Source organism: Lutjanus erythropterus, chromosome 10 (genome assembly GCF_056507025.1).
Source record: "Lutjanus erythropterus isolate fLutEry1 chromosome 10, fLutEry1.hap2, whole genome shotgun sequence".
NCBI lineage: Eukaryota > Metazoa > Chordata > Actinopteri > Lutjaniformes > Lutjanidae > Lutjanus > Lutjanus erythropterus.
In genome coordinates, this window is record NC_139326.1 from 4,049,791 (window position 1) to 4,067,438 (window position 17,648).

The window sequence follows — 17,648 nt, forward strand, 5'->3', positions numbered from 1 at the left end:
GGGGCTGACTACCCCCACTAACCTCCAGCAGAAACCACATAAACACACACAGTCAACCCCCCCAGAGTCCAGACGCTCACCTCTAACAGATGGACAGCGCCTTCATGTTCCTTTTTAGCCTCAACCTGAGCCTGGGAAACACAGGGTGCAGTGTTTTCAGTTCACTTTCATTTATTGAGCAGTTTAGTTTCAGTTTAAAACACCAATGAAAAGGTCTTTATAAACAGAACCGAAACACCTTTTCATTCTTTGTTCATTGTGGTGAAAATGGTTGAAAAAGAAGCCACCATCTCTGCGTGCGGCCGCGCTGAAGGATGGAGATGATTTCTTTTCTTCACATATAACATTTACCACCAGGGCCTTGAGTTGAGCAGAAATCAATTCTTACATAACTACAAGTGGCTCAAGATATTGTGGCTTTTCTTCCACCATTTCCACCTTTTATATTTTATGTTTTTGTATGCAGGGAGCCATTTAGAAGTCAGTTTAAAACTTTTACCAGTGAAGACCAGTTCCCTGAAAGCATCTAAACCAGGAATTTCAATCTACCAGCCCAGGAGCCAGATACAGCCATAGAAGAATTTACATCTGGCCCACAAATAACCATTTTGGTTTTCCCCAATATAGAAAGCATAGAATCATTTACTTTTCTAGAGCTGAAACTGGCCTTTAATTAACATTTAAAGGAATAGTTGACATTAACATTGAGAGAATTACGCTTATTTGCTTTCTGCCTGAGAAGATCAACACCACTCTCATGTATGTCAATTAAATATGGTGTTTGTATATTTGTATGTATATCTGGAGGACAGATGTATTTGGTGGTATTGATCTTCTCGTCTTACCCTCTTTCACATTTAGCATGCAACACTTTAGCAATGACCAACAGCACTCTTCACAGCACACCTGACACAAACATGACTTTTCTTTTTCATGAAAGTTTAATGCTTCGTGCATCATCTACACGCAGAAAGCAGCCACTCTTCAGGAATACAGAGCATCCAAGTGGAGCCATGCCATTGTTCTGATGGCCCATTATTCCGAAACCCCAACAGTCCGAAAAATGTCTTAGCTTGTTATCCCAAAAACAAACATCCACTGCATACACGAGACAGGACTTAAAACTCTCTAATATCTAATCTATGTGTAATAGTACATGTATTTTTCCCAAACCATTGGGTACAGGACGCTCAGACTGGTATGCAGCTTCCTCAGAAATTCTATCCGGTGAATATTTTGACAGTGCACTAGTCTTCGTGTATCAGCTGTAGCACGCTGGCTGTCTTTGACCAGTTAGTCAACCACATGCCGTGCCGTTGCTCCCAGTTAGTTACAGTATGAATGAACAAAGGTTAGCATCAAACTGAGTGACAGCTTTGTTCAGCTGCATTTACGACTGCAAAGCCTGAATGTGTCGACTGACCGAAAGCGACAAGTCGTTCTCCCCACAGCGATCACTGTAGATTCACACCAGAGCAATAACTAACGCTATGTGACCAGACTCAGTCAGATGAAGGATTTAGACATCTGGTCAAAGTGTTTGAGCTCTGCTACAGTGTGCTTTCACAAGTGCATGTAGTCAGCCTGTTGTTGTACTCTGTATAAAAGAGCAAAACCGACCCATGACCCTAAAACCGAGGCACAAACCGAACCATGAATTTTGTGTACTGTTACACCCCTCAAAATCTGATAAATAATACCAAACATGCTTGATTTTGTCAGAGCAGCCACAAAAACACAGCAGGCTAATAAGACAGCTCCAACTAAGGTTTGATCAGTCTACATCTAATGACTTGGGAGCACGCACCAACTCAGTTGAAACTTGATTAAAAGGTTGAGTTTATTTCGACACTGGGAATTTGTTTGCAACTGTATAATTGCTTGAAAAATCATTTGGTGTAAGGCCAGAGAAGACAGACTATTACATTACATGGACAGTGATGGCAGTGAACCAGCCAGAGAGAAATGGGCTGTCACTCCAATGGGGCATTTTTCAGACTATTGGGGTTTCAGATTAATGGGCCAACCTGGCCACTGACCCCCAGGCAATTTCAGTTTGAGAGCCCTCATCTATGTAAACTGTCCTGACATTACAATCCCAGATATATCACATCTCTGAGACTGAAACCAGATGTCTTCGTAGTTACAATATATTGCACCGCAGGTCTGAACCTGGCTAATATTTCTCTTTATGTGAAGATAACCGCCTGTAGACAGTCATTCAAACGAAGAACATCTGGCCTAGGTGTATGTTTGGATGGTTGTTTAAGTTTTATCTAAGAAAAATAGCCTAGATTGACGCTCTGTGCAAACAGACATCATTTTGAACAAATTTAAAATTATGTTCATCCATAATAAATCAAGGAGGCTTGTGCATTCAAGAGGAATAAGGTTTGGGTATTACAGAATCATTGAACTGTATAGAAATGTAGCATAAGACACACCATTTTTCCTATGGGAACTAGAAACATCTGTTGAGAAAAACAAGTGTTCCACGTGAATATGAGAGCATCTGTGGACTTTACAATTTCATAAATCTGCTTTGCAGGCAATTAATTTAGGAGAATGCAGAGAGCAGCCAGTGTCTGAAGGAAGATAAGGCAGTAATGAGCTTCTGTTAATGAGAGAAAAAAGCTGAGAACTCTGCCTGTGAAAGGCTGACTGTGAAGTTAGAGCAACACTGCAGCAACAGCAACACACACTGTTTCCAGAGAAGGCATTGGTGACAATTCCTATCACGTTCACACTATCAGCAATCTCAGCCATTGCTGGGCTCGCTTTGACATTACAGTCAGCTCCAGTGCACAGAGCAGGAAGCCCGACCGTCAAATGGCCTGGGCCAGCATTTTTGTTTAAGGCAGCCTCTAAAAAGTGTCATATCTACTCTGAGTTTTGAATGTCTGATTTGATTGCTTGTAACAAACAAGAGGAGTGCTCCTGAAATGTTCAGCACTCAGGGTTTGGAGAGTGATAGACAGCTGCGGGATGGGGTTAAGAGGATGTACTGGGAGAGCTGTAGTAGTGCCAGTGATGAAAATGATGAGCGAGGTGAGCACTACAGCCTAAAGAGAGCACTATTCTCTCCTCTGCTCTATAATACAGTCTTTCAGGTGATTCTCACCTTCGGTGGACTGTATATGTATCACACCGGGGCTCAACAAAAACCTCTTCGGTCCTGTTAACGCGTGGCATTAACATGCATCTTGTGTGGTCTGATCACGACTGAACAGCTCTAAGTACAGGCTGAGGATGCACTGAGGTCCAATCAGTCAAATCACAGTCAGAGGTGGTCTGTTAGTTGTGTGTACACAAATGTGTCCTGGGCCAACTGAAGGACCGCCTACTCAACAGACTTCCTGTAAGTCCAATGAAACAGCTGTCCGATTTCCATTTGGTTCACTGTGATGCAGTGTTTGGGTTCTCTTAACTGCCAAGATAAAAAGCAGACATTTGTGAACACACTGTCTGTTTTAACTGGTTTCATCACTGAACAAGTGACCACAATATCCCCCAGACTCCATTAAAATTTGAGAGTCGTTGAGTGAGGAGAAACTTAATAAACTTTGTAAAATGGGTATGAAAAATTTTTAGGCACTCTTAGCGCCTTCTTGTAAATTCGGCACGAAATGCAGCACAGTAAAGGTCCAGTGTGTAGGATTTGCCTGGATGTATAGGCAGAATATCCCAGAAATTTAATATAATAATCACAAGTCTGTATTCATGAAAGTTTAATCACCTAAAACTAAGAATTGTTGTTTCTTTGTTTTGTTGTTAAACTGTGACTTGTGATATTGGATTATATAAATAACATTTGAACTGACTTGATTTCTTGTAAATTCTGCAAATCTTACAAATAAAGTCATTTCATTCTTTGTGTAAAAAAAATATTGTGTCCAATCGTCCCAGTGTGTTGGCTAAGTTACCACTGTTGAGCCGCAGGTTTAAAACAACAACGCTTACAGGAGTCACGTTTAGGTTTATTTCCATTTACATGATTTATTGATATTTTTATTTGTGTCAGTAAATGTGCACCCTCCTCGGGTGGTGAGGGCGGTGCTAACCTTTAAGTTGGTGGCATGACAAATGAGGATGACAAGGCAGGTGACAGCAGCGATGCTGTCACTGACCTCAGTCACAGCCACAGCAACGAGATCTGCTGAGCCACAGTTAAAAACTCAAGGACTCAAAGAAACTGCATCTTGTTTTCATATTTTGATAGTTTTTTGCAGTAAATTCGAAGCATCAGTGAACCAGAATGCTCTTTGGATTTTTAAGTCGGAAAAACAACAAGAAACAGGACAAAAGAGTTAAAGGTAAACCTCATTTTTGCCATTACAAAGCTTTTGATCATGATGTGCTTACTTGCATTAACAGAGAAGTGATGCATTTAAAGACACATTCTAATACCTGGAGTGAACTGGTGTACTCAGAGCTGTCCACTTGTGATCAGATCATGCAAGATGTATATTAATGCCAGGGGTGAACAGGGCCTTTGAATCATGACACGTGCACAGTCTGGGCAGACAAGAAAGCTCAAACCTCTGGTGCTGTGAGTGTTATATAACCTGAGTTCTCTTACCTTCTGAAGAAGGTCAATCTCCTGCTGCTTTGCATTGAGTACAGCCAAGGCCTGCTCATGCTCCAACTCTAGCTGCTGCCTCCGCTCCGCAGCCTCGCGCATATGCTGTCCGCAGGGGGTGCAGGGGTGGAGCGCCGGGGGGGAGGATTGTGGGGGGGAGCATAGAGAGGGCTGCTGTTAGTGGAACTAAAATCCAACGGGCACTGAGCCAATACAAAATGCATCTCCAGTCTTCTACTCCACACTCAAGAGACAACACAGGTGTTACATGTGCACACACATCACACATACAGAGACTGGTTAACAGTGTACTGACCTTTAAACCCTTAAGAACAAGAAAGACATAAACTATGCCACAGCAAATGCCATGTGAGAACAGTTTATGTCGAATGATCTGCAGGAGAGATCAGATCAAATTTTGCACAAAGGTGCTTATGGATGAGGACTTGAGATGCTTTGCTGTGTGAACAGAAAAACTAACATCAATCCACAGTCAGGTTTGCTGCCCCCTTTAGGTAACACAATACCTGTTAGAAGTCTGGTTACTGGGACTGTTTGAAAAGCTGTCCTCAGCGATGTTGTCTTTGCGAGATCAATACAGGGTTTTACGTTACATGAAAAGGGTGAGCAAACTCCGTAGCGTGCTCACTTGTCTGTGGTCATCCATAACAACAAAAGAAGCCATACAATACAAGGGACTGAATGCTAGGCTCTTCATCACACAATACGCCCGTGTCATCCAGTCACATCACGGCTCCCACTGTATGTGAATATTTGTCAGGTGAAAGAAGCAAATGACATTTTTCATGCCAGTAAAGATTCAGGTCTAAGATAGGTAATGTCATCAAACTTGTACAAACCCCAATTCTAAAAAAGTTGGGACGCTGCGTAAAACTTAAATAAGAACATGATGCAAAGATTTGCAAATACTTTGATGGATATTCAACTGAATAAAGTAAAAAAGACAAGATATTTAATTTTGAAACTGATTAACTTTTTTGCAAATATACACTCATTCTGAATTTGATGCCTGCAACATGTTCCAAAACAATTCGGGACAGAGGCATGTTTACCACCGTGATACATCAGCTTTTCTTTTAACAACACAGTCAATCAGTGTTTTGGAACTGAGGACACAAACTGTTGAAGTTCTGAAAGAAAAAATCTTTCTCATTCTTGCTTGATATACGACTTCAGGTGCTCAACAGTCCTGTTTGGTCTCTGTTGTTATATTTGGTGCTTCATAATGCAACACACATTTTTAATTGTAGACAGGTCTGGACTGCAGGCAGGTCAGTCAAACTCACAATGTGCACAATGTGTCTTGGAATTGTCTTGCTGAAATAAGAAGGAACATCCCTAAAAATGACATTTTGTGGATGGCAGCATATGTTGCTCCAAAACCTGTTTGTACCTTTCAGGATTAAAGGGTCTTTCACTGATGTGACAGTTTCCCATGATGACATGGGCACTAACACACCCCAATACTATCACAGATGTTGTCTTTTGAAGTTAGAGCTGATAACATCTGGATGGTCCTTTACCTCTTTGTCCAAGAGGACTCTGTCCATGATTTCCAAAAACAATTTGAACTCGTCAGACCACAGCACACTTTTCCAGTTTGCATCAGTCCATCTCAGATGAGTTCGGGTCCAGAGAAGTCTGCAGTGTTTCTGGATGTTGTTGATATATGTCTTTCTCTTTGCACGGTAGAGTCTTAATTTGAATTTGCGTTTACCGACAACAGTTTTCCAAAGTGTTCCTGAGCCCATGTAGTATCTTTTTATGTGCACTTTTATTGTCGTTCTGCCTGAGGGATCAAACGTTACCGACATTCAATGTTGGTTTTTGGCCTGGTCCCTTACAGGGATTTCTCTGTGTTCTCTAAATCTTTTAACAATATTATGGATTGTAGATGGGGAAATCTCTAAATTCCTTGCACTTGTTTTGTAACTACATTTCTGTTTATTTATCCACTTCTGGTGGGTTTGGAATATTATTTACTTATATCTGTACAACCACATTGTTCAAGCATCTGTACTTGTATTTCTTCAGTTTTGTGTTGAGAAACGTTGGTTTTAAACTGTTGGACTATTTTCCCACACGGTTTTTCACAAAGTGGTGAACCTCACCCCATCCATACTTGCGAATGCCTTTCCAGGATGCCCCATTCCTACATAATCATGAGACTATCTGTTACTATTTAAGCGGTTTACCTGCAGAATGTTCTGATCAGGTGTTTTTCAAGCTCTCCACAATTTTGCCAGTGTTTTTGTTTGTGTTTTAAATGTATTGCAGGCATCAAATTCAGAATGAGTGTACATTTACAAAAAACATGAAGATTTTCGTTTGAACATTGGATATCTTGTTCCTGTACTGTATCCAACAGATGACATATAAGATGAAAAAGGATTTGGAAATAATTGCATTCTGTTTTTATTTATGTTTTACACAGCGTCCAAACTTTTTTGGAATTGGGGTTTGTAGGTGACATTATCATCATGAGGGGTGACCCAGTCTCTCTATCTCCTGCCTCCTCCCCCTCCCCCTCCCGTCATCATAAAGCCAAACTCTTTGTCCTGCCTCATGCACAAATCACATTCCACAGTGCTGTGGTCATATAGCCAGGTGACCATTCATATGTCTGGTAAGCAGCCCACGGATAAAGGGAGAGATAAGCACAGCCACTGAGGTGGACAGAAAGCATTCAGAATGGGACTGAATAGGACTGCTCCCTAACAGATGGACATAGCAGTGATACCTTATAAATCTAGCAGGGGGAGAGGGGACGGGGAAGGCGGGGAGGGGCAGGTCAGGGAGGGGAGGACAACATGAAAGGGTGGAATAGGAAAGGAAAGGGGGGCAGACTGCTCCAAGCTTCTACTCTTTCACAGCTCCTGGTCAGACCTCCCAACACGACACTGGAAGGCAACAGACATGTCAGGGACATTAGACAGTATAGCTGAAGATAACCAGATGGAGGCAGTGTAGCACAGGTAGGAGAAGGGGTACTGGCAAAGAGTTAGGCTCCATAAAAGCACCTGATTTAGGGTCCCAGGGTAGACGGACTACGAGAACTAGAGAATGCACACAGTATTGGCAGATAGCAGGGTCACGCCCGCCCTCGGAGCTGGCTTCCTCACCTTGAGCACCTGCTCTAGGTTCTCCAGTTTGTCTTGGAGCTGGTTCCTCTCCCACAGGGCTAAATCTCTCTCCTGCGTCACAGCACCAAGGGTTTCTTTGAGCTTGGCATACTCAGACTTCACCTGTGCAGACAAAACAAGAAAGGAGCAAGTTTTAATTTATTGGAGTTTGCGGATTTTATTTGGGTAAAACTAGGCTGTTTTAATCAGTTGCATCTTTATATTTCGTTTTCACAGCTCTAAACTGATCTTTAGCCTTTTTAGAAATCAGAATCAATTTAGAAATTTCTTATCAGACAGAGAGGTAATTTCCTAGCTCTCCTACTAAAGAGGCTTTAGGTTTCCTGGTGTGCCCATTTTCTCCTGCTACCCTAAAGTTTAATGCGCCAGTACTCTCCAAACTCTGCACCCTCTTTGTTCAGTGTTAGAAAATAGTCAGATAAAATGTTCAACCCATGACAGTGATGAGAGCAAATGGGTGGACATTGTGTACCGTTACTGCTCCTTTTTTCTTTATAAAACCTTTTTCCCTTTTCCTCTTAGGTGTAGCACTATTTATCCATCTAGATTGTTTGCTTACATCTACACATAGACGAGAAACAAGAAAATGGACCACATTACTCCACAGCTGACAACACTACACTGACTACCTCTGACTTTTAGAATTGATTTTAAAGTTCTTGTGCTTGTTTATGAAGCTTTGAATGATCTTGCTCCTCCATACATTAGAGATCTTCTTTCATTTTAGGTTCCAGACAGATAATTAAGGTCCTCCACTGCTTTTCTTTTAAATGTTCCTTATGTGTCCCATAAACATTATGACCCAAAAGCCCCTAAAAAAGAACTGCAAGCTCTCGCTGTATTTTTAAAATAGGAAGTAATGTTGTAACTTTGGTCTTTTGAGCTCCAATCATTGTTTTTTTTTTTTTGTTTTTTTTTACATTATATTTATACTCAGTGTTTCTTTTTGTTCATTCTATTATTGTTTTTTTGTTTCTATTTGTTTTAAATTTTGCTATGTGAAGCACTTTGGGCTGCATGTGTGTATGAAAGGTGCTATATTAATAAAGCTGAGTTGAGTCGAGTTGTTTTCATCCTGCACTGTCGTGAGCGCAGGAGCATAAGCCTCTCAAGTAGATGCACGCTTCCTTCTGCACGGTGATGTGGTTGGCAAGCGTAGTTCTGCATAAACAAAATAGTTCCTATATAAAACTGCTCACAACAAGGTCTGTGGATTATTTTGAGTAAACCGGTTAAGATTTTATGGAAAGAGACACTGTTGTTGAGTTTTTCAAATGTTTTTTGGGCACTTTGAGCACCGCAAGCTTAGTGCCACCTTGTTTCAATATATTAAAATAAAGGCGGACATCTCTATGGCCGATACTTTCAAACTCAGCAACTCACACAGAACTATCTGGATTGATAAATAGCACAACAGGTCAAAGGACAAATGTGTATTTTTGATTTTGGAGTGAACTGTCCCTTTACTTAATGGTGTTCTGCCCCGGTTTTTGCTGCAAAGGCGATTTAAAGATACCCTGTTCAGTTTTCTTGAAAATAAAGTTTATCACACCTTCTTCTGTGTATCCTGCAGGTCTAACAACATTTTGAAAGCATTTCTTATTTAATAAAATATCTGCAAAGGCCTTTTTTTGTAAAAACTGCATTGTTTACATCCATGCTAGATACCTCGCTGCCTGCTTCCCACATTTTGCTGGTAAATTGCTACTTTTATTACCACCTGATGATCAGCTTAATAGTGCAAAACCATTAGCAGGAGTGTGGATTGCTTATGGACATTCACAAGAGGGGACCAACTCATCAAAACACTGCAGCTAGTGGTCAAAAGTGCCAGAGTACCTACGAGTGTGGTGAATCTGTGCCACCATCACCTAACCACAACATGTTTGCAGTAACAAAGCATATTTTAAGAGCTCTACATTAAATGCATGATTGCAGACTTGATTAGCAGTATAACTGCTGTAGGGTGGTGGTGGGCACAAGTCAATCTACCAAAGTGACACATTCACTTATTAACACAGGCAAAGAATTTCCCTTGATTCACACTGAAGAGCTAAAGATGGAGCACAGAGTGTCACAGAATCAGCATCTTACAAAAACAGCCACTTATACAGTTGTGGTTTTACAAGTCAAATAACAATCTGTTTTATATGAATACATTACTTTGTTATTTTAAATGAAATAATACAGCTACAGTCCAATATTTTTAAAATAGAAGAGAATTTGGAGAAGATAAAATTCACCTTGAAGCAGAGTTATCACGATTAGAGAATTTAATCTTTGATCGAGCGATACTAGAATAAAAAAATAATACTTTTGATATCATAGCAAAAAGAAAAGAAGTCCTGGGCACAGAGAAAGGAGGCTGGTCCAGAAAAACACCCAGTTTTTGCTATAATACAAGCCAAATTTCAGGCAGGTCTTAAATGAGCACTTAGATCTTTTCTTAAAAAAAAGCTTCAGTGCTTATGATACTATAATTATATTTTTGTATCTTGAGGTAAAGAATGTCTGGATGTGTGGTGATTTGCACACATTTTAAAACTATGTTAAAACTATACATGACAATAAATATATTTCTCCAACACTATCTAAACCCTAGCAGCAGTGCCACTTGTTTCCTTTTATCCAGGATGGAAAAACCTCTCAGTATAATCCAATCCAGTAACACTACAATGCCTCCTAACCCTAACATTTTAAAATGTCTACAAGCCTCTGGCATAAAAGTTCAAATTCACCAGCTACTCAACAATAAATCACTATTTTCTGTCTGCAGACACTTTTCATACTTTACCAACATTTGGCTGGTGATAATTTCCTACCCGGCTCCTCTGTGACAATAGAGTTGAATCAGTGCCTTTTTAATACAATATCAACAAAAAACTGAACATAATACATTTCAGAAAGGTTGAGCTGTTGCTTTTGATTGAATTCAATTATATAGCTGTTCCTTTTTTTTCCAGGTAGTGACTCAGTGTTGATTTTAAGCACTTCTCTGCTAAGAACGATTTGCTTTAATGCCACCAAAAACATTTCAAGCTTTTAAAACAGACAGAAACTGTTCGGGGCCAGACGTGGGAGCTGGCTGGTTTTGGTGATAAAAGCCTCTAAATATTATAATGATGCAACAGTAACAGAATTCACTGACTCCCATGGATGTAGACCAAAACATTAATAAATTATTCATGCTTCATTGTTAACCAAGCACTAAGCATTCATTGACTGAAGCAATTGCATATTATATTAACACCAATTCAACACCAATGAAGACTATACTGCTATTATGATTACATAAATATCTGTTTCTATACTCTATTCTCCAAAATCAGTCTCCAACAGAGCAGTCGTATTCTTACTTAAGAGGCAGTATTTTCCAATCATTTTTTAAAGGCCCCTAATCAGCAGTGAAACGACTGGTTCCTGCAGCCGTAATGTGGCAAAGCCCCTTCCTCGGAGCAGCCATGAATGACTAATGACTCCTCGAGGAGGGCGTTTCAACAAACACCAGCAAAGCAAAACACAAACAGAACCCAGTGAGTCTGCCTCTGGACGGCCCGCCTCCACACGGCGAAAACTCTCTGCATGGATGGGAGCGACTGTCAGCGCTAATGTAGACGGATTGAACAAAACTATATTGGATCCAGCAGAAGCAGGTCAATAGTCTATTATGAGTGGAGGGAGGTGCCGTTTGTAGCCCCTCCTAGTTCATTCAGAGACGATAGGGATCAGAACACGGGGGTGTAAGCGAGGGCTAATATCCGCGCTGCCCTGCAGAGTGCTGCTCTCATATCCGTCAGGGTGATAACAGTTCAGGATAGCTGCTCCAAGAGCCACCCCAGGCCTGATAAGACATCAATAACCAGCAGCCCGCACTTATTCACCCCTACAGCAACTACCTGCCAATCAGCTCCGTCAGGATATTGAGAGAGGCCTGCTGCTCTTTGTTTGTTTATCTACTTTGATTTTATGTTATCTGCACTGAGGACCTTTGGGGTCTCAGGGCTAAAAAGGAAGGTGAGGCTGTTTTAATGGAATTGGAGGCCCATTGCTTTCATTTATATGCTGGAAATTGGAAAAATGGCTCCATCTATCCAGCATCCTCGGGCAGTTTTGGATAAGTTATAGTGTGACCCAGAAAGCCCTCTGATAGAGTGTTAATGTAAAGACCAGAGATGCTGTGGCCTATGAGGAAATAAGACCAAAGTTAGTAGAATAACTGGACGGAGCTTCTGGGTCTGAATGAGGAAGTGCCTTAAACCTGCAGTCTTTCTAACGGCCAGCAGGGGGTGACTCTTGAGAGGAAGCCCAGTTGTACGGAAACTTATGAGAAAATGACCCTATTCTCACTTGATTTATGACCTCAGTAAACAGTTTCCTAATGAGTTTATGGTCTAAATCATTAGTTTCAAGTCTTTTTCTATACAGCACAATGTTCATTTAGTAAATTATGGTCCCATTTGGAGTGAAATAGACCATAAAGCAGAGTATGCTTTAGGGTGGGGCTCCTGTGTGATTGATAAGTCAATCTCAGTGAGTCTGTCCAGTGCAACACACAGGGCTCCCAAAACTCAGAGCAAACTGTCCAACTAGACAGTGCTGATTAAATAATAGGGTCAATAGCTCACTTAAAACATTTCCAGAGTAACCATTTAGCTGTAATACGAGAAACTCTGTGGCCAGAGACGCCACCATTTTTTTCTGCTGAACATACAAAATAAAAAAAATTAAAAAACCAAGATGGCACCCCTCATAATGGCAAACTCAGGGCTTCAAAACCAATAGGTAACATTACAGGTGCTTCATTCACTAATTATTCTACTGTCTGTGAACAAGACAATTGTGGCTGCCGCCATCTCAAAGCATACCCTGCTTTATCATCTATTTTACTCTAAATGGGACCATAATTTACAAAACAAACATCATGCTGTATTGAAGAAAACCTGAAACTGTGACTGTGACCATAAACTCATTAGGAAAGTTTTTACTTAGGTCATAGATCAAGTGAGAAGTGGGCTCATTTCCTCATAGACTTTCATACAATCAGACTTTTCTTTTACAACCAGTAGAGTTTGCAGAAAAAGATTGCAGGTTTTAGGCACTTTCACACTGGCTTCACTTTTCAGACATGAAGGCTCCTTCTATTATACAGTCTGTGATCTACAGCCATGTTAACAGTGTGCTAACATGCTTAAAGGTTACCTGCTTGATGTTTACCAGGTATAATGTTCACCATTTTAGTCTAGCATGATAGCATGCTAACATTTGAGGCTGATATTAATGTCAGTTGCTTAGCAAGTATTTGATCATAAACCAAGTTTTGAACAAACTGGAACTGAAAGGTTGGCTTGAATGGGGTACTACATGAAAAGTTATGGGATCACCAAAGTTTTGAGAATTCATCCTGAGGGGATGTGTTTTTACCGGCCCTGAATCTTTATTGCAGAGGGAAAAAAAAAAAAAAAAAAAAAACTACAATCATCACTACATGTAAATAATTTAATTCCTGACCAAACCCCACCCCTTGTTGCTGCAGTGTGTGGATGAGAGATGGAGGGAGTGGGCAGGGTAACATTCTCCTGTTAGTCTGTCTGTGCATCTTCAATTGGGTTCATACAGCAGCAGTAAAAACACTGCACCAAATACATGATTTTGTCATATAGGCATAGAGGATGTGAGTTAAGGAATACAGGATACTTGGGGATTTAGCGACACAGTTTGGAGAAAAGCAAGATGATCAAAACACCTGACACTGCCTACATGAATGTATAAATAAATAAGTCTTTCACTTCAGTCTAGTAGTTGCTGAGACACTCAAAAGCTCTTAGTAGCACTTAATAAAAAAGTCCATCCAGGGATCACCAAAGACATTAAGATTCATCCTAGGGGCGCAATGAATGTCATTATCCATCACCATCAATAATTTTAAATTTTTTTCAGTCTGGACCAAAGTCTTTGACGAAACAACAGACCAACATCGTCATTCACAGAGCCCTGACCATGGCTGAAAACATCTTGTAGATGAAATCATTACATGTGTGAATTGAATAGCATTGACATCTAAACAGTATTTAGTCAAAAAGTCAAAACAAGGCCACTTACCTTCTCATACTCAGACGCCTTGTGGCTATTGTTGAACAACTGGAAGTTCAAGTGCTTGTTCTCCTGCAGGAAATCTTGAAGTTCATTCTCCTACAAAAGAGGCAGAAAGAAAACAGTGTTTAGAACCCGAGAAGTCACCATGATTAGACCAGAGGATAGAGCCCAAACTCAGCGTGTTGTTAGCGATAGCCCATGCATTATTCATCTGAGGAGACTGCTCGAGGTTCTCCAGTATGTTCTAGACAGCATGACTAAAAGAAGCTGTTGTTTTAGCCACGACAGCAGAACAATAATACAAGCAGAACAATAGTTTTTATATCAGTTTCTTACTCATACTGGCATGGATTTAATAAGAAAGAATGAACATGTTCACCCTCCTCTGCGAGTGGATATAAATCATACATGCATTGTGATGAACACACACTGAGAGCCTCCTTTCCCCGCTCGTTCCTACCAAGTGTGTTGAGCTGAGGGTGGAAAAAAAATCCCTTCGTTGCAGAGGAGGAAAACTTAATTACATTCAATCAACAGTCGTGAGGCGTGCCGCTGTGGATGCAATTTGCAGTGTCAACTGGAGAGTTCTCTGAGATGTGCGATTCACTGCAGCTCCAGCAGCATGTAGGCCAAGTGTTGTTCTTGTCGGGAGCAAAGAAACCTACCAGCTCATGCATGATACATTTACAGTAAATACAGTGCTTCTTAATGGCTCGTGATGGTGCGCCTGCTCCTGCTCCCTTATGATTAACTTATGAAGGATCTTTCAGAGGGCAAATGCAGACAGGGGTAAACATAAAAAACTAACGTGCATGCAAAGGTACACATGTTAACAGACTGAAAAATGTAGCAATTTTCATTTGCTGCACTGAAGCATATAAAACATTGTAAAAGTTGCATGAGTTGTGAATTAAATGCACATCAAAAAATGGCAATATGCCTTTTTCAGAGAAGACATCTTGACCTGTCACAGTAGGAAAATCACATAATGTAAAATAATAAATTATCCATTTCAGTATCGGTTTCTGGGTCATGGTATTGTGCATGCTGCCTCACTGTCAAACACTTGAAAAGAACACAGCCATTGTTAATGTTATTAGTAGTACCTATGAATTTCCTGCTTTGGTATGCTGAAACTTCTGCTGTAGAAAAGTCCCGGGTTGTGGTCAAATTATCTTTTTTGCTTAAGAAAGTTCCAAACTGAGTGAAATGACATGAAAGTATCTAAGTGGCAGACATGACAAGAGCTAACTGCGTTCTCAAAATGCACAATAGACAGGTGCTTCAATGCTTATTTTCTTATCTCCTTTACCACAGAATACACGAGACCATCTTTTATGAAAGAAAATTCTGTCCCACAATCCCAGTAGCAGCAGCTTTCAAAGTCATGCATGTAAATGTAGACACAAGACAGCATTTATGGTTGTGATGCAATCCAAAACTTATGGAAATCATTGAGTGATTGGCTGAGCTCAAAGTCAATAAATATAGATTTTCTCTTTAAAATCTATCCATATAGGAATGATCTTAAAGAACAAGTAGTATTGTAGTATTCAAGATCAGTCTTGGTCTCAAAACCATTTTCTGAAGGTCTTGTCTGGAATCAGACATATTTTTACTCGGTCTTGTTTCTGTCTCAGACAAAGAGGAGCCTGGATTTTATTTCAATTTCGGTCGAGACAACAACTGCGGGGATATGACTAATCGCCCGGGACACACCGCCCACCTGTGCAGTGCGCTTGCGTTACAGAACCTCTTGCTTTTCATGTTAACAGGTTAGAGTGGCCAAAAACCCGTGTGGCTGAAGTGATGCTTATTTTTCAGTGTGGCTTCTGATAAAATTCGGCTGAATAAACTACAAAGACTTAATCTGCAAAACAGTGTCCAAAAAAACCCTCACACAGTGGTGTATAAATTCTGCCATCCAGGGTTTAGTGAGGCTGCTGGGACCAGGTCTGATCTTCATCACCATTTGGAAAGTTCAACATGAAGAAAGTTAAGTGTAAGTGATGCTAGCAAAGCTTGTTAGCTAAGTTAGGTTTTATGATAAAATATTATGAGACAGGCCATATAAAGCTATGTAACTAATTTATAAAGTGACATTTCATTAATATTAGCTAATGTCAGCTCAGACATAAACACACCATTGTACTGCTTCATTTTGGGGAGAGAGCTAGAGATGTGACAGCGGTCATGACTTTGACTCACTTCACTATAATACTGAGAACAAGCATATTGACTTTCTGATTAACGATATAATCTTCATAAATGTATCTATATAGTACACTGTGGAATGAACTAAAAGTGATTTTTGTCCACCTTCCATGGCAGGAAACTCTACTCTGCCTGAACATAATTCACTCCAGCCCAATAGTAAATTCTTACGTACTACATGTACTGAATGAAAAACTGCATATGCAGTGACACACACACACACCACAGAGGAGAAATACTGTCAAGGACGAGTAGTGATAAGTAAACAACAGCCTGAAGACAGAACCAAAGTCACATCTGAGATCTGCTGCTTTTCCATTAATTTCATTTCTGTCACGTCCCCCCAAAAAATATTGGCATTTCAACCTGCATCAATTGTGTCCAGTCAATTTTAATGCTTCCCGTACAAGCACTAGATTGCATTGGCATTCCTATTCATATCCATTGATCCTCCAATTCAGAGCTAATGTGGGCTGGCTAAGCCTCCAGGTGTTCATTCTGAAGGACAAACAGCTACTGAGAAAAACAGAGTGCAGCTCACATTTTACTGTATGCACACTGATGAGAACAATACACTGAAACACTTTTGAAATTAAAGCTTGTTGTTGATTTAAGCATTTCAACATGACTGTCATCCTCATTTCAAATCCTTTTTGGAATTGGATGCGACAGAAGCACACACACGTCCTGTAGGGACGCAAACCAAATTGTCTTGAACACAGAGAATCAGCTGTTTCTTTGTCCTGTATTGTCAGCGTGTTAACGCTTTAAACAGATCAGTATACGTCATAATCCCTTGGCAAGACACATTTTCATGGCGAGCTGTGAGCCCAGTGATGGAGAGAATCCCATGCAGGATACATTGTGGCCTATATCAAGCGGCTTTCGACATTATTCAGCTGAAAAACCTGAGATTTTCTGCTGAGGTGCGATTTTCTATTTGAAAATTGCTTTGGAAACAAACACCAATGTACACAAGAAATGTACACAGCATAAAACCAGTTTGACTGATGATTTGTTGTGCTTTAGAGACTAGGCAACAGTAAAAAAAAAAAAAAATATGATCATATATAAGTTCATTCACCAACATACATGTTATTTTCTACAGGGCTGCAACTAACTATTGTCAATTAATCTTCCAGTCATTTTCTCAATTACTCAATTGTTGTTTGGTCCATAAAAACATATGAAAAATATCAACCAGTGTTTCCCAGATCCTAATATGACGTCCTCTAGATTTTCCCACAACACAAAGATTTTACAGACACAAAGGAGCAAATAACCCAGAAAATATTCATATTTAAGAGGCTGGAATCAAAGAATTTGAACATTTTTTTAATTATTTATTTAAAAAACATTACTCAAAATCATCATATTAGTTGACAATTATTTTAACAGTCATTTAATGATCAATTAATCATTGCAGCCAAGTTACATCCAAATATTCCTTTCAGAGATCTGCACTCAGCTGAGTGAACTCTTCTAGTCCACTGTGTGCAATTCTTAAAAGGGTGTTGTAATCAATTAATCGATCAATTATCAGTACAGATGGCTATCTATCTATTAATAGACTCATAATAAATTAATCATTGCAGATC

General features: G+C 40.1%; 1 protein-coding gene across 1 annotated transcript in view; it reads right to left on the bottom strand.

Moving 5' to 3' along the window:
- rimbp2b (RIMS binding protein 2b) overlaps positions 1–17,648 on the bottom strand; it is a 137,041-nt gene that overhangs the window by 41,848 nt on the left and 77,545 nt on the right. The window contains exons 7-10 of the mRNA XM_084727907.1: positions 13,843–13,932; positions 7,723–7,845; positions 4,580–4,684; positions 81–131 (exon numbers count right to left, since the gene is read on the bottom strand). Coding sequence (XP_084584033.1) covers positions 81–131; positions 4,580–4,684; positions 7,723–7,845; positions 13,843–13,932 — 369 coding nt within the window. The remainder of the gene's footprint in view (positions 1–80; positions 132–4,579; positions 4,685–7,722; positions 7,846–13,842; positions 13,933–17,648) is intronic.